Source organism: Coffea arabica, chromosome 10c (assembly GCF_036785885.1).
Source record: "Coffea arabica cultivar ET-39 chromosome 10c, Coffea Arabica ET-39 HiFi, whole genome shotgun sequence".
In the NCBI taxonomy this organism is placed as follows: Eukaryota; Viridiplantae; Streptophyta; class Magnoliopsida; order Gentianales; family Rubiaceae; genus Coffea; species Coffea arabica.
In genome coordinates, this window is record NC_092329.1 from 4,287,325 (window position 1) to 4,309,449 (window position 22,125).

The following is a 22,125-nucleotide window of genomic DNA, read 5'->3' on the forward strand; positions in this document are numbered from 1 at the left end:
ACTACCAACATTTCCCAACCAGTATATTAGGAAATATGTACAATTTAGACCCAATCTCCAGAATTCTTCTCGTGTTCTATATACAAAAACATCGTGTCAGGAGCACAAGTCATCACCAAACTAGTGTTGCTTATATGACCAAGAAAGTTTAACAGAATTAACTACACTGCTGATAGAAGAAACTGCATTTTCAGTCAAAACACAAAGATAGAGGGCACATCCACCTTCCATGAAAACATTAGTTTTTGCCACTCTGATTCTATTAGCATCCCGGAATGCCAGTGCATAACAATGTTCTGGGACTAGCACTTCCAATTAGACCATAAAGCAACGTCTCATCTGCATAAACGTCTTATTACAATGCATCTACATTTTCTGATCTCACAACAAGATTTATCAGCAATTTAAGCAGATTGCAGGATATCTACAATTTACAGCAGCAACAGAATATCCACACGTGAGGAGCAATTTCTTGAGCCTGATACAAGAATCAATCATAGTGCGCAAATTCCTGGGGTACATGGACAAGAAAAACCCAAAAGGATACAGGTGCATGTAAAACCAGATTGAGGTTCCAGCATATTTCCCTCAGCTACTAAAACAAAAATTATGCACAGAAACTCCTGCTATCTCACTGAGCAGTCAGCATGAAAATTGGCAAATATTGCCTTCTCAACGTGAACCGGGTCCTTAGCCTGCAGACAAGAATTACAAATCACACCATAAATTCAACTGCAAAGAGGTGTAGATGCCAATGCAGACTGGGTGGGGAGGCCAAAGACCAACATTAGTTATATATTAAGCATCATCTTAGTACAAATCCTCGATCATATGTTCAATGCTCATTATTCATAAATATTCTGAACAACAGGCACCAAACAATCCACTTGACTACTAAACCACAACCTAATATATTTGGTCCTCTGTTTGCATATCTTATAAAGGTACACTAAAAATAAGCACTTAAACTGAAGAACAACCTTTCTTGAAAATCTATCCCTCTTCAATAAAAGATACAACCATGAAGCCAGGCCGTATTCTTAGACCCATTTGCACTGGATACTGGGAAAGTTTAACACGTCACCACAAAATATGTTCTACAAAATGACACCCACACCACAATTGAATTTAGAAGATTATTACACAGCACATACCAGAATACTAGAGGAAAAACTTTCTCATTCCTTGAACCAGCAAACGGTTACTTGTCAAGGAACAACAGCATTTGACCCTACTCTGCCACTTTGATAGTCGGACCCCTGTTGACCAACTCCAGATATGTGCACACGCAATTCATTCTTGCCTATTAGCTCAAAGATACAGATATCTCCCATTTGAATGTCATTATCACGAACAAAGGCCATCCAACCACCACAGAAAGTATGCAAAGTTTGCACCTTAATAGTTGGGATAGAATTTACAGTCCAGCATTTGCCTTTCAAATTACGTAAAATTACCTCGGTTCTGCAGCTTGGTAGGTGTTGCATTGAGAACTGATATGGGATTTTCTGCAAGGATGGCAGTCAATTAGTCGATATTGATGACTGAGTATCAAATTTTTGAGCTGTAAGTGGATGTTTGAATAAGGAAAATACAGCTAATTACTCCTCAAGTTTCTCAAAGATTATCCGAAATTCTTGAAATTGAACTATATACCATATTTGTCAACTATCACGCGCCAATGACGAATAAGACAGGCAAAGGAATAATGAATGGATTGCTTTATTCATAAGCAGTTTGCTAAATTATTAGCTAAGCATAAAAAACACCAATATACCGAAAGCAACAGAGAAAATGCACCCACCAGAGTGTATGATCCACTGACGTTGAACTTTTTCATTACTCTGACAAAATGAGGAAAACTGGAAAGAAATGATTCTGCTGCTAATTTTTCTTCAGGTGCAGACTTCATTGATATGCAACCCTTTGTATGAGAACTCGATCTGCCTTGTGAGCTCGTTTCATAGATCACTGTTAAACTTTCAACAGAATAAACTTCACCAGAAAAGAATGCAGTTTGCTCAAGAGAAAAAGCAAAAATCATGAACCTGGTTTCAGCTATAGCAGAAAATTAATAAATTACCTAATTCGCCACTTATGGACTCATTGCCACATTTCACTTTGATTGGATCATGTCCCTTCTTATCAAATTTTTTTAACTGCTGTAAAGATAGATTACAAGGCTTTGTACTAATTTTCATTGTCTTGCGTCTCGAAATTTTCAATGGCATGGCAAAAGAGCTATTAACCATCATTTTATGAGCTTCATTCTCACTACGATCATTGACACCCTCCCTTCTGACCCGTACGATGTGTACTCGCAGCTCACACTTGTGCACAAGTTCAAAGATACATATGTCTCCCTCATTTATATTGTTATCACGAACAAAGCCCAACCACCCTCCACAGAAAGTATGTGATGTTTGCACTCTTGTCGTGGGGATCGAATTAATAGTCCAACTCTCTCCTTTTAGATTGTGAAGCACAATCTTGACTTTGCATTTGGGAAGGTGTGCCATGGCAAACTGATATGGAACATTCTGCAAGATGAAACCAATTAGCAACTAAACTTTGATACTTTCTAAAAGTTGAAGGAAAATAGAGGGGAAGAAAGGATGCTTGGCATTATAGCTGCATCACTTCTTTCAGATGAAGGTAAGTTATGCACATGAAAATAAAGTAGACCGATTCACAAATGAATGAAGTTCCACATGGAAGAGACATGACATAATAACCTAGGCATGTACTGCTGACCCCCTTAGTAAAGGCTTGGAAAGTCATTGAAGACATATATACTGCTTTATCATGTTCAAACTAGACGTTCAAGTACTACTGTATGTCCTCACTCATAGATACCACAACTAGGAAAGATGCAAACTGTTATCAATGCAGGTCTATCAATTACATGGCAAAGAAAGGAATGGATAACTGGTAATACAACTCAAATGATACAACTTTTTCCCTTTTACAAACTCATAATTGCGGAATGATTTTATCCTTTCACAAAGACACGCTACACACAATAACAAATCCACAGTCATTTCACAGACACAAGCATTGAGAGAGAGAGAGAGAGAGATAGAGAACCACTCACCAGAGTATATGAACCACTTATATTGAATCTTTTCATGACTTTCATGAAACAAGGTAAAGATGAAGTAAATGCTCGGGCCACTCTCTCAGCTTCTGGTGCTGACAACAGCAAATCTTCCTTGCCTGTCCTCTCACCTGTTGTTGCTTCTGTTACAAATGCATCATGGATTAAAGGAACTTAACATTAACCTTTGTTATGAATTATGGAAAGAACAGTAACAAGGTGATGATCAATTGAACTTTTCTTTTTTGAGTGTACTGACTGAGACTCAAGGTTTTTTTATTTTCTTTTCTTTTTTTTTTAGCCCCTATCTCAAGAAACAACCATAGCTTTGTTGCTCCGATGCAAGCGTATTACTCAGCATAGGTGATGATAAATTGGTATTCTACACAACTAATAGGTTGACTGTGTTATGAAGCAAACAGCTACAGCAAAATCTCATGCAACAGTTAGAAGTACCTGAATTTCTTACAGATGGCACAGCAATGGTGACAGAGTTCTTTAAAGTGCAGCTACCATTCTCTATTTGATTGAGAAAGTTTGGCTCTTGACACCTTTCACTAAAGTAACCGGCCTCTTCTTCTGCGCATTCGTTCTTATCAGTTAAATCTCTATTAAGTTCCTGAATTGTGGATATGCATTGAGTATTAACTTGAGATGTCCTCACTCTCTTTGGAATCCCTTCAATAATGCAATCTAATAAAGCTGAATTCTCTCTGTCTCTTTTCTTCATTAAACGGCAATTATAGTTGCTTGGAGATTGACTGCATTCACAACTGAAGGTGCTTTCTTTCTCACATGAACTTTTGTCAAAAACTTGCACAGTGAAGTGCAAATTGCCATCATATCTGAATACCAAAGAGTCACCAGATTCCAAGGAGTGATCCCTAACAAATGCTACCCATCCATCTTGGAGGAATAAATCATCGTTTTGCTGGGTTAAGTTAGCATACCAGGTATTCCCACTAGGACCCAATAAGAATGCTGTTCCTGGTGTTGTTCCATCAATGTGCTTTTTGAATTTAAATGGAAGTTTCTGCAACAGAGATAAACCAGAAACTTTCACTTGCGCACTACCAATTACAAGGGGGAACAAAGTCTCAACTCATCTAAAAGATAGCCAAGACGAAGTATAATAAAAATTCTCTTATTTAAAGCATTTCCTCTCCATGTCTACAGCAGTCTGCTTTTCAGCAAACCTTTTTAATTGTTCATACAAAGGTCTTAAGAAAACTATCAAAGCATCTAAGAATATCAGTAGAGACTCATCAACCTCTAAAGATCAGATTGATAGAAACCTAATACAAAGGTTTGAGAATGCTTGGATCAGCATGAGAGCCATTTTCTAGCAAATCGCTGTTGAAACAACTGTATTGTGAAATTCTTGCCTTTAAAATCATGCTGTCCCAAATAACCAGCCAAACTTTTTCTTAAATCAAAATACACAAAGGTATTGGGCACGTTTATATCATTAGTCTGACACATGACAAATATTCATGCAGTATCATTACTGCATTTAAAAAAGCGAACCAAAAAGTCATATAATTCTTTTCGTCTTCTTTTCTAAAAGAAGTAATGAAATGCATAAAACAACTTCAGCAAGCCAAAATCCCATCAAATTTAACTCCACAAACACTCAACACAATTCAATGGTTTTGCTTTAACTTTATCAATCGTCTAATCTGCTTTTGGTTTACACTTTATTTACACCTTATTTACACACACTGACTTACTTACTTACATCCTCAACACATTTTTCAATCTTCTTTTTTATCTCACATACATCACATCAAATTGGGTAACCAAATGGCAAACCCAAGTTTTGTTTATTCTTGGTCCTTACCACATTGAGCTGTAGAAGTCATTAAACACTCGGACTAACAGATAGCAAGGCAAATTACAAATGAAAGCACCTCAAAAACCAACTATAGAAACCAATTATAACAATGAAAAATCTCTAAGCCAGTTCCATTTTCAAATCTCAAATTAAAAACTATTATTTACCACATTATGGACAACCAGAAAGCTTTTGTACATAGAGACAACGGTTATATAACATGCAGTTCCCATTTTTGCATTAGCAATGTAACAACCAAAATAAAAAAGGAAAATAAAAAACAAAGAAATGAGAGAAATTTTTCGTACCAGTGCTTCAGAACTGGAAGAAGGATTGAAGCCCACAAGAAAGTGAGGTTTCTTATCATCCCACATCTTCTCCACAATTTCCTCTATCCAATTTCAAAAGGGTTTTAAATGCAAATAAACCCTATGGGGAAAGCCAAGAACTTGGTTTTTTTTCCCAGTGCAATTCTGTTACGGATCACTCTTAAAGATTTGGGTGTTTCCCAAATCACAATTTATGATTATTGCAAGCAGCACTACATTTAAGTGCAAAAATATTTCTGTATAAAAGGTCGGGGAGAGAGAGAGAGAGAGGTAGAGATAGTACTGTGTTGTCAGAGAGAGACAGAGAGAGCGCGCGCGCGTGGGGAGAGAATTGCTGATAATGTAAAAAAACTCACATATCATATGTTTTACCCATATAATAGAGGGGGGCATCAAAGTCCTTTCGACCAAATTCGCTCCAAAAAATAAAAAAATCTTTGTACTAGAGATTAGTTACAAATTCTAAGGTAAATTCCGGTTTTTAATCAGTCCCTTCTGCCTACGGCTGCAATGTAAATATGTAATTGCTGAAGTTTCTGCTATAACTTCCCTGAAGCACTTGGATTTTACCTTTACTCTCTTCAAGATTTCCTACTCTGATCTGTGATGTTGTTAGTCATTGATAATCTTGCACAGTTGGGTAAACTTGTAATCTTGGCGATTGGAACCTCAATCTTGCATCGCATTCTTACCTAAAAATTACATTAGCATATTTTGCGGCCTTGCTAGTTCTAACACTCTCTTGCTTTAGGGGAACATTCTTCACTTTATCAGCCATCTTCGGCATTGGTTAATTCTGTTAATTAGCTATGTGCATTTTCTCGAACTCCATATTTATGGTTTGACAAATTATGTAGTGATGATCCACAGCAAGACTGTTCATCTGGAAAAATGCAAAAACATGTGGAAATATATATATATATATATATATTCAAGAATAGAAACCAAATTCAACAAGAAGAAAAACTTCCTTTGCTTGGATTAGATTAGAATCATTTTGTCTCCAGTAGAATTCCAGTACCGACGCGAATGTCTAAATATACATTCCAATGTTTGATTACAGAATTGAGGGAATGCCACACCCAAAAAGTCAGGAAGTGGATGGAATACTGTTTGATAGGACTCGAACATTCATGACGGCATTACTAGGACTTCCAAGAGTAGTGGAACGATCAAGTTCAAATAAACAAACATCGCCTATCTTGAGCTGATTCGACATATGAAAGTCACCCCAGCCTTTTGCCATGACAACTTGTGTATAAGCAGCTTTATAGCCAGTTCTATAAGCTGTAAGTTTCACTTGCCATTCACCTCCCGAAGCATTCCTGAGGGTCACGCTAGTTTTCTGATTCAGATGCTTGGAGTTCACAAATTCTGAAGGGATGGTCTATTATTCATCAAAGAAATTAATTAACACAGACTAGGATGATGTGTTTTGACAATGGGGAAAGGAGAAAATGATAAATTCCATGATGATAAATCAATCAAGAACAAATTGTGCTCACCAAGATGTTGCAGCGGAGATTACGTCGATTTATTGTTCTACGGAAGTGGGGATTGTCAGAGTTATAAGACCCTACTGCTTCCTCCGCTTCCTTCTCTGCATCTGAATAACCACATTTTACATCAGCTATCACAGTGGAAATTCTTTTAACCCCAAACATTCTATTGTTGTTTACGTGAAGAGTATTAGTAGAGAGTGTAATATAATTTAACTCACCCTTGATGCCTTCTACGTTTGGAAGGGTAGGAGGTTGAGCACAAGGTACTTTGTTTGTTGTCAAGTTCTCAGAACCCGCAGAAGAGTAGTCTTTCTCACAAGCACTAGGGTCAAATACGTATGTTTTGAACACCATCCCACCAGTATGTTCAAAAACCATAAAATCTCCAAATTTTAGTTCATGATCATGAATGAAACTCTTCCAACCCTTTCCACAGAGGGTTAGTAACCCGTTGCTGCGTTTGCCTATTGTAACTTCCCAAAACCCTTTGCGGCTTCCTAGAAACGCCTGCTCTGGAATCTTTTCAGACAGCTTCCTACAGAAACGTGGAGGAAGCCTCTGTATACCATGGAAAACGATGAGTGGATGTAATGAAGCATAAATTAAATTTAAGATTCTAGACAACTTGATAGGTGAATACACACCAGTTCTGCTTCGAAGTCAGGTGCTATGAATTTAAAGAAGCGACTGATAACTCGAGATTCTCCCTGATGTAGTTATTTTAAACTGTGTAAGTGGAACATTTCGTGTCTAGAAATAATGGATCTAGCTGTTTGTAACTATAGATGTCTATCATCTTGTAACATTAAACCAAATTAAAGTGTGTTGTTGACTGTACCTGCTGATTATTTGTTGCGCAACCACTTCTCATTTTTCTGCCGGAGACACCTGTGTGGTCTCTGCCTCTGCACTCAATTGAAGGGTCTTGCAGTGTCAAGCCAGTGATAGCTATCCTCCCACCTTTTCTTGCATCTTTCTCCTGAACTGTTGTATCCTTCTTGCTTCTCGAAAGATGATTTCGCATGCTGTTTGATGATTCTACAGGGTAGGTATTGGTATTGCACTTTAGAGGCAGGGCTCTCTTTTCCTTTACAGCTTTATCCTTCCTTTTGGCCCTGCCATGTTTCCTAGCAAGGTAAGAAAAACCTTCCTGCCAGGTCTCCACAAGGGAAGAAAAACCTTTATCTAATATTTCCTAGCCAAAAAGAGGCGAAGTCAAACTGTAATTGGTTCTGTGAATTCTAAACAGTTTCTCTGGTTTTTCTATACTTGCTGTGCTTTTCAATGTCCTACAAATGAAACAAGTACCTGTGGCACCCCTATTAACTCATCCCACAAAAATAAATGGCGATCAAATGCTCTTAAGGTTGCTTTCTGATGGACGCATACGTAGTAAACAAAATGTAAAACTAACCATACAAACCAAAAAAAAAAAATGCTCACATGAAATATGCGCCTAGTGTTGCAGACTCGTAGTGGAGTTGAAAGTTAACCTCCGCTTGCGGTGTTAGTAATGTCTCACTTCTTCCTATCTCCCCTTTGCTGAATCTGAAGAATACTTCTAACTTTGTTTCGCCTTAGCTCTTGGGGTATATTGCTGGCTGAGTATCCTTTGTGGTGTTTTCTGTCTTGAGAAGAGAACCAAAAGCTTTCAAACTTCAGAGTTGTCAAATACTACATTGGGTTTCTTAATCCTTAATGCATTCCTCTGGGTTGTCCACCTCTCATTGGTTGCTTACTTCCCTCTTTAACATTTGGAGAAGTACAATTTCCATCTTTTTGTTTGGTCAGAAAAGCAAGCCCCGCCAGCTGCTTCTGTAGTTAGTCGTCCTGACTTACACCGAAAGCCAGAGATGTCGGATCAGCTCACCTTAAAATGAAAGTTGAAAGAGTGATGCAGCAATGCTATTACTCTTTTAAGCAGAGTCATTAACTGCACAGGCCTGTTTCCCAGTACTCAAAGCTTTCCATATATATGCAATGGAAGCAGGGTTTCAAGGCAGCAGAATGGCAGAGAATGCTGAATGCTTTCCAGGGATGCATCAGCTAAGATGGGATTTAAAGTTGATTCTCCTTCTCCTGTTTTTAGTTCTAATTTCTAAACCCTCCGGATATTTGTGTGCTCTTCCAGTTTTCCTTCCTAAACCAGAGACATTAACGAGCTCTAAGGAGGGCTTGAGGTGAATTTATCTGCCCGAATTTGTACGTGAACTAACTACTAATGCTTGTATTTTCTATTGCTTACCAACCAAAACAAAAAAAAGGCGTTGCTACAGAAATAGGCTTCCAGGTGTATCAGGTCCTTAATTGCATAATTGGGCTTTTCGTTCAGCGCAAATGCACAATTAATTGCCAATGAGACCGTAATTGTTGGGTTGGTACTTTACCTAGTTTATGTGTTAATTAAGCTCTTTTAATCCAAAGGAAGGTGAAAAATTTCGTGTTCGAGACCTCTCACTTCCCCTAAAAAATAAATGCTCGTTGTACCGTCAAAATGAACTTTTAAGAACGTATGGTCCATTCCTGATGGCTGATCAGGAAAAGAGGTATTATTCCAAAATCGTGAAAAAAAAAAAAAAGCTGAGCCAAAGGAAGCATGCGAAGGAGATCCCAAGTTAGATGCATGAAAGGTCATCCATTTGAAATTGAAAAAAATCTTCCATTGAGAGGAGCAAGCAACAACAATAATAATATTCAATGTAGCACGCAGGTTTGAAAAATAAATGCCTTCCCCACATTTACCAAAAGAAAGAAGTTTCAAGTTTCAACAATGGATTGCATACCCAATTGGAAAAACAGGGCCTTCAGCCTTGTTGATACTGGACGCGTGCATACAGCTCCGGGAAAGAAACTGTCATATTATTGTTGGGGTGTTCAAAAAATTTTGATTTTTTTTCGAATTTTTTCAACAAGATCAACATTCAATTGTCATCCAAATTTGTATTTGGTAATTAAATTCCAACCGGATAGTTGATATTTCGATAAAATATTCAAAGTTTTAGATTGACTTTCTAATAAATTAGTTAAATACATTTAATATGTAATTAAATATATAAAAGTTATTAATATGTTAATTAATGCGCTTTTAAGGTCATATATTTATTCATAAGCATAAATTATAACTTGCAACACAATAGTATTAACTAATACATTAATAATATGACGTATTAGTAGACATGAAATATATAAAATATTTAATTAAAAGTATGAAATTCGATAGTTTAATCGGTAATTGAGAATTTGAAAATCGAATTTCAATATGTATTTCCACACTGTTTTACCAAATTTTAAAATTAGATCTTACTCGATTTTCCTGAAATCCGTTTTACCGATTTCCGATCTAAATTGAATCAGCTGATTAATTTGATTTTTCCTGAAGTCTTGTGCTCTGAATAAACCTTCGTAATGCTTCCAATTATGGTATGGTTGGATGAATACATCTACTATTATTAATTAGCACTACGATTCCCGGATTAAAAAGCGATAATGTTCAAAGACACGTACGCTAGCATTTTGCCAGTGATTTCAAGTACCCTAGGCTGGGCAGCGCCGCGCCACTGAGTTGCCTTCAGGTAATTATATAGTTCTACTTTTACGGTCAAAAGTTTCCTCAACTGGTACGTTTACAAAGCAAAATCTACACCCCTAAGCTACAAATCGAATTTAAAGAATAGAGAATTGAAGCAAACAAGAAGAATCAACAAATCCATTTGCTCGCAGGCTTATGGCTTGGAGCAAGAGGATATGCAACAGGCTACGAGCTTTGTTCCGCATCTTCCATAATCCCCGACAAATTAAACATCAACTTGGGCAAGAATGACCATACAAGCATGCTGACATTGAAATTTCATTTTCTTGCCAGCTAACCAAAAAAGAAAAATGCAAAGTCTCAGTTTAATGCCTCTTCCAAATCCTCATGTACTGTGGATAATCTGTCTTCTTCAACAAAAGATGGATTCAAAAACCTAGCCAAAAATGCCCACACTCTGTAGACATCTTCAAAGTTGGTCAAGAAACCGAGCGACACCGTAACAGCCTCAATCCGAAGGAGCGCATTTTCGTTGCGGCAATGGCTGTTGGACATTGGCTTACAAAAGGCTGCATCTTCAATCCATAATGCCCCATTGTGCTGCTTTGCACCGTTCGCTAAGCGTATGTGGCTAAGGATACCAACGCCAAGAGATATCCCGTGTCTGTCGGCCAATTTTTGAACAACTTCAGGATGAATAATCCCCCCTTTGCTGCTTGCTCTCACATTAAAAGCTATACTTGCGCCTCTTTCATACTTTATCTTGGGACCGTATATTTGCACGAGGGATGTTTTAACACCTTTGTCAAAACTGGGAAACTGAAGCTGAAGTAACGAGATAACCAACCAGTTAACCAGATACCTCAGTCTGAGAGTTGTTCTGTTAAGACCTAACATGTTAACATGGTCAAGATGGCGGCAGAAAATCTCAGGCTCCCTTCCATTCCATTGCTCATCACCATATTCACCGTCATGGATGGATTCAGCATCAACCAAACTGTTCACAGAAGGTTCCCCTGGTTCAAAAGAGGACTTTGGATTTACAATCTGGCTATCATCCAAGCTAAACGATACCCTACAGCCCATGCCAGCAACTCTGTCACCATCTTCCAGTCCGAAAAATCTGCCTCCAGTGTATCCATTCCTTTCTCTCCTCCCCAAAAGCCTAAATTCACCCTCTGTCTCTCTTCTTATGGCACTTTCTTTTCTTTCTGGGCAAATCTCAGATGTGGACGAAATCTCAAGTTTGCTGTGCCGTAAGCCTGAATTTCTGTGCTTTGCCCCAAATCCATTTGAAGTACAGCTCCATCTAGAACATGCTATCCTCAATTCCAGAGAACTTTCATTTTCTTCCTGAATCTCTCTGATATTTGTGCCATTAGCATAGTTTCCAAGCTTTTTCAAATTTGGCTCTGTTTCTGAAAGGGATTCTTCTTCAGGGATTCCCATAACATGGTCCAGGTCCTGTGATACCGACTTCACAGCAGCATCAAAAGATAAGACATGATCTTCGTGCTTTCTGAAACTTAACCTCTTGTCATCATGTATCGGACTCTCCGTATATTTAGACGTAACCTTCAGAGAAAGTTGCTCATTGTTTCTCCTGGCAGGAAACAATGAGGGCCGCAGAGGTGAGTCTGATTTCTGTTTGGTTAATTGACTAGATTTGTCAGACCCAATTGGACTTTGACCTAAATCAATCCAATACGAGTTCTCAGATGACTCGTCTTCACTGAAAATTGGACTCCTCATAACTTCCCCAACTGAAATGATATCGGCTTCCTCAAATGCTGTGCTTGCCCCATCCCTGTCTGAACTGTTATCTTGATCAATCTCTGTCTCAAAAACATCCCTGACCTGTGAGGCCGTATAAACACCAGAAAATGCTGGCAATTGCGGCCCTCCAGGCTTTTCTGGTTCAGTGTTTTCATTTTTGTCGTCTGCCTTTTCTTCCACGCCCATTAATCCATCAAAGCCATCCAGAGAGTCACCAAGGTACTGAGGAAAATCAGGGACAATTCTCACAATCCCAGACCCCGTACGACCAGCTTGGTTTTGAAGGGTTGCCATCACAGATTTTTTTATCAAAAGGCATCCAAACCCTGTTGGATCATAACCAAATACCTTGTAGAATGATGTAATAATAAAATCTGGCCGGAAAAGGGACAAACCAAGTGAATCCATATCTTTAGGACCTAGTGAACCAGCATCCAGCAATACATGCCAGTTGTTTTGCTGTGCCATTGCCATCCACTGGTATGTATACTTGGAACCTGTAACTCTTGACTGAACAGGGAAAACAAAAAGCCCCACTGCAGAATCTTTCCTCCTTTTCTTCTTGTTTGAAATTTGTTTTCTCAACTCTCTAGAGCAGAGTTTCAAGGATGGCCATTTAAACCAGGCCCTGTACACCTTTGCACCCTTCTCTTTAGCACATTGAGCCATCCAACTCACAGACTGGCTCTCATGGTCAAACATAGTTAACAGCCTCTTGTTCGAATGGAAAGGATAAGATTCAGCCAGCAATTTAAATGCAGATCCTCGACTAACAGTAAAAACAAGTACATACTCATTCTCAGGAATGTTCAAGTAATCCATAATTTTGGTTTTAATATCATGCTCCACAGTACCTTCCTCTGCACCCCCATGAAGTGCATGATTGCTCAAATTTGCAGTAATTTCCTTTAAGCTAAATGCAGATGAATCCCAATACTGTAGCGTTTGAAAATAAGAAAACAACCCGTAACCACAGTAATCAAGGCATACCTTTGCACCTGGATCACATAGGTGACTGTACTCATCTGATCTCAATTGGTCAATTCTTTCTGAACATTGGAACTTTGGGTACAAAGTCAAGAACTTATTGAAGGCTTCATTAAAGTCAGGAATGGATTCTTCAGTGCAAAATGTCCTATCAGCCAAAAGAGCAGTTGCCCTCAAGAATTCCTTCTGGGCATTAAGCCTTGCAAGAGATCTTGACCTTCCCAAGTAGCCATCTTGATTCAAAGACTCAGAATCAATTTCATGTGATTTTGCCAATGACCCATCTTCAGAAGCCTCCTCAAGAGCCTCCCTTAGTTTGTTCTCCGGCAAATTCTTGAGAGTTGATGGCTTTGCCTTACCCCACTCCTCCTCCTCCTCCACCCAAGAACCTTTTCCTCTCCTGCTCTTCTTGTCCATCATCAAGGCTGCACAGAATGATATAGGTTTCCATAGTGAAAGATGCATTAACACGAATCTTTCTTGGTTTCTCCAAAACCAATCTGACGACTTTCCACAACGCAGAACAAATTCAAGAAATGAAAATGTTTTTCTTTTTTTTTCAATATCAGTAATTTATTCTTTGGCCGAAATTCTGCTCTGGAAACCTGAAATATTCAAGAACAAGAATAGAATAATCTATATGAGTTTAGACTTGGTCTAAAAGAGGAGAAAGGGCAAAAGAAAAGAAAGGCAAAGAGAAGAAGCATGTTTTTGGGATCAAACCTTTTTAACTGCATTAAAGGAAGGAAAAACCCTAGCTTTAGCATCCTCCAACAAGAGCAGTTTTGTGTTCAAAATATTCAACACCTACCCATTTTTAAGCATTAGTAGTAGTTCAACAACAGAAACCAGGTGCTAACCCCACCCAAGATTCCACGCCCAGATTCAAAGCCATCCCAATTGAATTACCCAGCTAAATCATTGTTTGTAACTGCTACATATGCCCAACTCAGAAATGTAAAAGAAACAAAAGGACCAAAAATCAAGCGCTGCCCAGAGACAAAAATGGACTTCCAACTGAAGAGGTGGACGAAAACAAAAACTAGTAAAATCTATGGGAGGGAGCAATAGCAGTTAGAACAACCACAGTAATCCTAGTTATTGCTAGTAAGAAGGTGCTAATAAAGCAAAACTACTACTACAAGTAGGAGTAGATCAATTCCCACCAACTTCTTTCCTCCCTGTCCCTCTCAGTCGTTGGAAGAGCTTGGCCGTATAGCCTGTAAGAGCAGTGGTAGAAACTGTGAAGGAGGCTCGCGAAAGGGAATCCCAATTCAATGCAACCCCATTTGCATTAAATTCCTCATTTACTGCACTGGTCTATTCATACGTGTCTGCGTTGAATGCTTCTCCGTCCCCATTTTTGCTTTGTTTTTCTTTTTTGCTTTTGGTGAATTACGGCTGATCCATACATTACTTTGGTTGAACAAATTGTAGGAGGAGAGGGGGCAAAGAAAGTTACTTGTTAGCTTTAAGCCCATTTTGAACTCGTTTTTCCCCCTTTTTGCCAGTTTTTTTTTTTATTCTTTTCGTGAAGTATGGCTGATACATTTATCTTGGTGAAACAAGTAAATTTTAGGAGAAGAGTAGTAACAAAAGTTAAGATTTAGTCCTAACGGTAAATTTTTACTAGTTTATAGACCATGTGTAAATTATATTAGTGTAAACCAACACATTATTTCGCTTAAAAATAAATTTCAGGAGAAGAGTAGTAACAAAAGCTAGTAGTTAGTTTTAAAGATTAATTCCTGGTGGTTTGCAGACTATATATAAAATTCCGAACTCAAATCCAAATTGATATAAAAAATCTTGCATTTAGACACGTTGATATATATTGAAACGATGTGGCATCTGCTCATACACGTTAGTGTATAAATTAGAATTAATAATTATTAATGTATCAAAGATTAATCCTAGTTTTAATTCCTTTTTGGACGAAAAATTTTGTGCTCATTTTTACTCGTTGCCTTGTTACATTTGGGCAGAGAGGCAAAAACATGGGAATATTAGCCTTGGCTTAGATAGTCAATAATGATACTTACTGGCAGTCTGGTACAGTTCCGGTACAGCCCGGTGGGGACATAGATTATAGAAGCTGCACCACTAGCAAATGGACAAAGCAGCAAAACTGGGTCCCAGAATCCTTGAGGTCAAATTTTTCTGGTTTACTTTTGCAGGATAGTTTTAGAATTTCTTGACGCTGATGGGTCAGGCAGATTTTGCATTTTGGACTTTGGTGCGCTAATAGCGCCTCGCTTCAATTTTATCTTTAGTTTTCAAGACTTCCGGTTACGTGAGCAAAATGAATTACAAAACCCTTTTGACTTCAGACTTTTCTTAATCTTATCCTTCTTAGTAGGTTGGCCTTGAATTTCTAATACGCCATATATATAATGTACTTCAAGGAAATAAAAAAAAAATCCGTTGATTTGACCCTTAGGAAATCCGATGATTGTTGTTTGACACGACTATATATTCATAAGTCATGTTTAGGTATGCAAATGAGCAGAGTCGAATCGAATTTTGGGCTAATCGAATTGAGCTTCTAGTTAATTTTATGAAAATCGAACTCAATATTAAAATGTTAAATTCGAGTTCGAGCTCAACTCGAATTATTATTATTATTTTATTTTTAAAAAAATAAAAAATAATTATTTTATTTTTAAAAATAAAAAAATAATAATAATAATTTTTCTTAATAAATAATAAAATATTAGAGATATATGTAATTTTACTATTAAAATAAAAAATTTAAAAATTTAAAAATATATATAATCGATCTCGCGAGCCAACGAGCTTAATGTTTTTTAGGTCGAGCTCGATTTGATTAGCTCGAACTCGATTCCAGTTCGATATTTACCGAGTTTGAATCGAACTCATATTCAAGTCGTTTGCAGCCGTAATCACGTTTGGATAGATTCTATGTTTAGAGATCTAGTTGCTCAAATCGTACTACACCGTCTCGTTAAAATGATGTGGCAAAATCTGATCAATTGAATTTTTTAAAAATCATGCCTATCCAAATTTTGATCCATATTCACAAGAGTATCATCACAAGTTAAAAGCGTGGTTCGCATAGGATTAATGAAAATCACCATAAACCGCCTATTATACAGGTGCCATATTTCAAGCTTTTATCTTTATTTAAAAGCAAGAGGGAAAAAAACACAGTTGATTTGAGATAAAGCAGTAGCAGTAAAGAAAAAGGGAGCAGAGGGGACGATTAGAAGTGAAGTGACGGAGAGTGGAGATGGCGGACGAGTGCGGTGGCCTCGTGCATGTCTGCCTCCGCTGAGCTGTGTCGCCAATATTTCTTCAAAGCGGGTCAAGTCAACCCCACCACGTACTCCTTTTGAATACTTAATTATTTTTTAATAAATTAAAGTCAATATTATTAATACATAAATTAGTTTAAAATCGTTCCAACAGATATGCTTGATAAAGAAATCTATACTAAGATTATATCGTGAATCACACAAACCATCGATCTAACCAATTACACAAGTTGTTTCAACACGATTTGTTCGACAAAGAAAATTATAGTACTAGAATTATACCGTAAATCACAAACTATCAAATTTAAGCAATTGTACAAGTCGGTTTTCATAAATATTTGTGCATTATGTTATCTCAAATCCGACCTTTTCATGAGTACTTAATTACTCGTACTAATATTTATTTATTTAATTATGTTACGATTACGTGAAGAGCAATGGACTGTTCATAAATGTCGTCTGACGTGCATGCTACAATTTTTTTTTTTTAAAGTACTATTACGACTTTATTACTATAAAAACACTTAAAAGACTCCTCCCTCATGCGATTGACCTGACCTTTTGATTGCTTAAATTACAAATCCCGTTCCTTGCTCGATCGACGTTGACTTAACTCATGAATAGAGGTGTTAAAATTGGTGATTTGGATGAATTAAAGTGGATAATGAATATAATTTGTGTTTGGATTGCATTTTCCGTCATTTTTCATGGAAAAAATACTGTAGCGATTTGATATATGTGAGGGAAAAAGGTGATAGGGAAATGTGATCAGGGAAAACGACAATATTTTTCGACAGAAACAAGCAATCCAAGCAAGGCCGTGAGTCAACTCATTTTTACCCATTTTATTAGATGGGTATCAATGAATAAGTCAAAAAATGAGTTGGGTAACCCAATTACTTATTTACAACCCATTTATTCCAATTTTTTACAAACTTGTCTAAATTTATTTTGTAAACTAAATTATATATTTATATCACCCTTTGCAGTTTGCACCCATCATTAATTTTAAATATTTACTTGTAATGCTTATTACGTCTCATTATCATTTTTCCTCCCATTTGCGTGATATGTCGTAAAATTACATACTATTTAATAATTGAACAATAAGAATGTTTTTGTTGTGTAATATGGAAAGGATTTGGAACCATGAAAAAGAGAGATTAAATAATGATTGACCAACTTATGAACTTGAAACTGGATACCAATAAAATACAAATGAAAATAGGACAGAAAAATCTCCAAATGTATAGTTATCCTTTAACTTTAAATTAAAAACTGGCCAACAAATTCTTCCATCTTTCGGTTAGGATCTCCATTTTTTTATACTAACTTTGGTCAAAGGTGATGAAGAAATTAGGATACTATTACTAAAGACAATTCTAAATGGGTTGATTGGATTTGATGGATTATCTAAATTAAATGGATATTATTGAATAACCCATTTATACCTATATATAAAATCTTAAGATATCCATACTCATCTATTCATAGACGGGTACGAATAAATTTGTCTAAATGGATTTGTTTGACACCTATACTCATGAACAGTGCTTTAAAATTAAGCGGATTCTGTTAAAAAATTTGTAAACCGTTAGATAAAAGCTTTATGCTGAAACCGGCTCTGCATTTGAGCACTTCAAAAAGATATTCAAACCTCATTAATTTTAGAGATTCCTACATTTGAGTCCATCGTAGGCGTGATCTTCAACCGTTTAGATTCAATTAATTAATTGTTTCTTTGTCTGAAAAGTCTTTGTTTCAATGGGTTAGGTTGCTGCAACGTTCTGTGCACTTAAACAACGGAAGCCACTAGCAATTTTTTGCCGGTTAAGTTGGCTTTAAAAAAGCAAATTTGGACCATTTGACAGTTCCTCCCGAAGCTTGTTTAATTAGGCCATATATTGCTGCTCAATTAATATACTAGCCCATTGTATCCAGTACTCTATTCTAGCTACGCACAAAAAAGATTCGACCATCGTTTAGAATGTTGTTATGTTATAATAACAACTTTAAGGAAATCGAGCCATTTCATGCGTAGTCTCAATCTGTCATCGATCGATTCTGCCCAATAATTCAATAAAGTCATTCTTTATTTACCACCCCCCCCCCCCCACCCCCAAAAAAAAGACATATGAAGTGGCTGTGGCCAGGGGCGGGGAGCAGCCCAGGAAAGCAAATTAGCAAAAACACCCACAAATTACAATTCACTTCAACATTCGAGGCCACGTTATAAAAGCCATTTCGTGGATGGTGTCTCATCCCATCCCTTCTTTTACAACACAATGTTGGCTTCTCGCTGCACATTATTATGGTTTCAAGTGAGATTTGAAGCATAAAAGGAGAGTCATACTTATAGAGAGTGTTTCATGCACGGCCTACGAGATTGTAGAGTTCATGCATGATTAACAATGCAATCATATCCAATCTCCTTTAAAAGTTGCTTTTGGGGTCATATTTTATAGAATGTATTTGTCAATTTCACCTACCAAAAAGTAGCATTGTAATGATGTAAAATTCATCAATTTGATTAATCTTTATCGTGCCTCTATGACCAGTTCTTGGACTGATGTTTTGAAATGGATTTGCGAATAATAATCGGTGCAAGCTGTGCTATTTCCGAACTTCTTGGTTGCTCTATTTACACCTCATGTTTCGACTAGTGAAATTAGAAATAATAAAAAAAAAAGTCATCTAGAAATTCATATTTGGATTATAGCTCGTTGTGTATGCCACTTCGTTAACAATGGCTTTCTTGAAGGTGATGAAACGAAATATACATCAACCCCTGAAAAGATTTCCTATAGCTCGTTTTATGCTCCACACCACCTCACAATTAATATTTTTCTTCAGATTACTGCCCAGGCCCCTTTATTTCTTTATCTCCATGGAGATGGAACTCTCAAAAAAGGTCACTCTTTGTCCTTTTCTTAAGGACTCTCTCTCTCTCTCTCTCGCTCTTTTTTTTTTATTGTTAATTAATTTTATTTTTCAGTTCTATCCTACCCAGAAAATAGTGGGCCGGGTTGGCCAGTTAACAAGTCCACCACAACATGCAGGCCGTTTAAGGGCCACTTCATTTGACATTGGAAGCCCAAGTTACACAACAAATCTAACGGCCTTTTACTGCGTAGGCTGTCTCTCCGCAACGGTTATTCTGCGACCAAGTTCTCTCTTTTTTCGCGGTCTTCTTTGAACACAAGCTGTTTTTCGATGAACTAAGTAATCACCTGCCAACTTCCATTACAAAATTTTCCTCAAATTAGATACCTTACCAACTTCTCCTAATTTAGCGCAAATGCCTAGCTTGTCGGAACCAATATCAGATTCAAGTTCTCTTGACGAAATTTGTGCGGTCAAAATCTAATATATATCCTAGACAATACTGCAGAGCCTCTCAGATGATGGTTTAGTCTTGAATCATTTTCTAACCTCACATTGTCATCCCCCTTGTGACACCCTGAATTCATCTTCTATAGAGAGTCTTGGGGGCTACCCCTGGCAGCTTGGCATTGCGTTCTCATAAAAAATGCAGGGTTCCAGCTGCTTCATCCTTTCTCTCCTCCTATTTTCTCCCATAGTATCTTCACTTTCTTCTGCACTTTCGGACGAAGAAGCATCAGTAATTGCTATTGCTGAGGGCCAATTCTCAACCCTTCCTGAAAATGGCGACTTACCTGATGATTTTGAGTTTAATGTAGACGTTAAAGTTGAATGTCCCAATCCAAGGCTTCGACGTGCCTACATTGCGCTCCAAGCTTGGAAAAATGCCATACATTCTGATCCTTCAAATTTTACAGGCAATTGGGAAGGGCCTGATGTTTGCAGCTACAATGGTGTATTTTGCGCAACTGCCCTTGATGATCCAAATACAACAGTTGTAGCCGGCGTCGATCTCAACCATGCTGATATTGCAGGCTACCTTCCTGTTGAATTGGGATTGTTGAAAGATGTAGCTCTTCTTCATCTGAATTCCAATCGTTTTTGTGGGATTGTTCCCAAAAGTCTGTCCAAGCTCGCATTATTGCATGAGTTGGACATAAGCAACAACAGATTTGTCGGCCCTTTCCCTAAATCAGTCCTTTCGATGCCTAGGCTTAAGTACCTCGACATCAGGTTCAACAATTTTGAGGGAGAGTTGCCTCCTCGACTTTTTGACAAAGATCTTGATGCATTATTCGTGAATAATAATTGGTTCAATTCATATATTCCTGAGAATCTCGGGAAATCTCCAGTTTCTGTGGTGGTATTTGCAAATAACAAGTTCAAAGGCTGCATTCCGTCTACCATTGGTAACATGACAAACACCTTGGATGAAATTATATTCTTGAAGAATGAACTTTCAGGGTGTTTGCCATCAGAAATCGGACAGCTGAGGAATACAACTGTCGTCGATGTTTCATTCAATTCATTCTCTGGCATCCTGCCGAGGACATTCAGTGGCCTTGAAAAGGTCGAGTTCTTGGATCTTTCTCACAATATGTTGACAGGCTTTGTTTCTGATGCCGTTTGCCAGTTGCCAAGTTTGTCAAACTTCTCATTTGCATACAACTACTTCAACGGAGAGGGAAAACCCTGCGTGCCAAATTCTAGGAAAGATATTGCAGTGGATGATACAAGTAACTGTTTGCCAGACAGACCGAAACAAAAGTCCCAGAAAGAATGCAATCCTGTGGTGAGCAAGCCGGTTGATTGTAGCAAGGCCAAATGTGGTGCGTCAAAGCCTTCGCATAAAGAAAGCCCTGCTGGGAGGTCTAAGCCGTCAAAACCACAGCCTAAACCATCACCAAATCCACCAAAATCGACTCAACCAAAGCCTAATCCTCCGCCAGTTGTAAAGCCACAACCTCCAAAATCAGCCCCTCATCCTCCACCGGCTGCAAAACCACTGCCTCCAAAATTATCCCCTCATCCTCCACCAGTTGCAAAGCCACAACCTCCAAATACTCCGCCAGTTACAATGCCATCACCCGTCGTTCATTCTCCTCCACCACCAGTCTCCTCCCCACCCCCTCCCATTTTCTCCCCACCACCACCACCAGTAGTCCACTCCCCACCTCCTCCAATCTATTCCCCGCCACCACCCGTCTTACATTCCCCACCCCTGGTAGTCCACTCCCCACCACCTGTGGTCCACTCTCCACCCCCTCCAACTTATTTCCCACCACAACCCGTTGTTCACTCTCCTCCCCCACCACCTCGTGACTACTCTCCACCACTACCCGTTTCCTCTCCTCCTCCTCCGCCACCTCCATATCAAGATGTTGTACTTCCGCCAACTATTGGTGCGGTCTATGCATCACCACCTCCACCAATATTTCCGGGATATTAGCTGATACTAATAAACTGATGGGTTTTACTTAAAATTACCAGTAACACCACCAGTTTTGCTAACCAATAGCACTAGTAGTTATTAGAAGAAACAGAGGGATTAATTTTACCAATTCAAAGTGGTATTTTGGTCGCGTTCCTATGATTCAGGATACGAAATGTAAATTGTATACTACCTATTACAACTGTAAATAGACAAATCAGTTAAACCCAGGATGGCCTGGCGTTGTGGTATGAACCTGATGATTCACTGCTGTTTCACATAGTCAACATATTTGCCTACTTTTAGATTAGGGTTATTATCACTTTACCCCTTAACGTTTGGTGCCACTGTTAATTTCCCCCTTAACATTATATTTTAGTCACTTTACCCCCAAGACTAACTGTCAAACTTAACGAATTTTGTTAATTAAAGTGAAAAGACACGTTTAACCCTTAAAATTATTATCACTTTATCCCCATAAA

At 38.0% G+C, this 22,125-nt stretch overlaps 4 protein-coding genes across 6 annotated transcripts; 1 reads left to right on the forward strand and 3 right to left on the reverse strand.

Annotated features, from left to right (window-relative positions):
- Positions 1-147: 147 nt before the first annotated feature.
- LOC113714926 (B3 domain-containing protein Os01g0723500-like) lies at positions 148-5,613 on the reverse strand. 2 transcript variants are annotated; one of them, XM_027239072.2, is made up of 7 exons: positions 5,240-5,612; positions 3,554-4,130; positions 3,095-3,240; positions 2,084-2,540; positions 1,805-1,971; positions 1,155-1,508; positions 148-695 (listed from the first exon to the last, which is right to left on the reverse strand). In XM_027239072.2, the coding sequence occupies exons 1-6, from the start codon at positions 5,303-5,305 to the stop codon at positions 1,209-1,211; spliced, it is 1,713 nt and encodes a 570-aa protein (XP_027094873.1). In that variant the 5' UTR covers positions 5,306-5,612; the 3' UTR covers positions 148-695; positions 1,155-1,208. The 2 variants fall into 2 exon arrangements, with proteins under 2 accessions (XP_027094873.1, XP_071924497.1); XM_072068396.1 differs by lacking the exon at positions 148-695 and having other exon boundaries at positions 1,161-1,327; positions 1,458-1,508; positions 5,240-5,613.
- A 633-nt stretch (positions 5,614-6,246) lies between these two features.
- Positions 6,247-8,883, reverse strand: LOC140016304 (B3 domain-containing protein Os03g0212300-like). Its single transcript, XM_072069833.1, has 6 exons — positions 8,206-8,883; positions 7,601-7,877; positions 7,407-7,469; positions 6,981-7,320; positions 6,766-6,866; positions 6,247-6,647 (listed from the first exon to the last, which is right to left on the reverse strand). Coding segments are annotated over exons 1-6 (1,080 nt in total). The 5' UTR covers positions 8,208-8,883; the 3' UTR covers positions 6,247-6,350.
- A 1,399-nt stretch (positions 8,884-10,282) lies between these two features.
- On the reverse strand, positions 10,283-14,491 carry LOC113714743 (uncharacterized). 2 transcript variants are annotated; one of them, XM_072069209.1, is made up of 3 exons: positions 14,221-14,491; positions 13,778-13,861; positions 10,283-13,659 (listed from the first exon to the last, which is right to left on the reverse strand). In XM_072069209.1, the coding sequence occupies exon 3, from the start codon at positions 13,517-13,519 to the stop codon at positions 10,652-10,654; it is 2,868 nt and encodes a 955-aa protein (XP_071925310.1). In that variant the 5' UTR covers positions 13,520-13,659; positions 13,778-13,861; positions 14,221-14,491; the 3' UTR covers positions 10,283-10,651. The 2 variants fall into 2 exon arrangements, with proteins under 2 accessions (XP_071925310.1, XP_027094586.1); XM_027238785.2 differs by having other exon boundaries at positions 13,778-14,491.
- A 5,367-nt stretch (positions 14,492-19,858) lies between these two features.
- On the forward strand, positions 19,859-21,661 carry LOC113713393 (leucine-rich repeat extensin-like protein 7). Its single transcript, XM_072069643.1, has one exon. The coding sequence runs from the start codon at positions 19,859-19,861 to the stop codon at positions 21,659-21,661; it is 1,803 nt and encodes a 600-aa protein (XP_071925744.1).
- Positions 21,662-22,125: the final 464 nt, after the last annotated feature.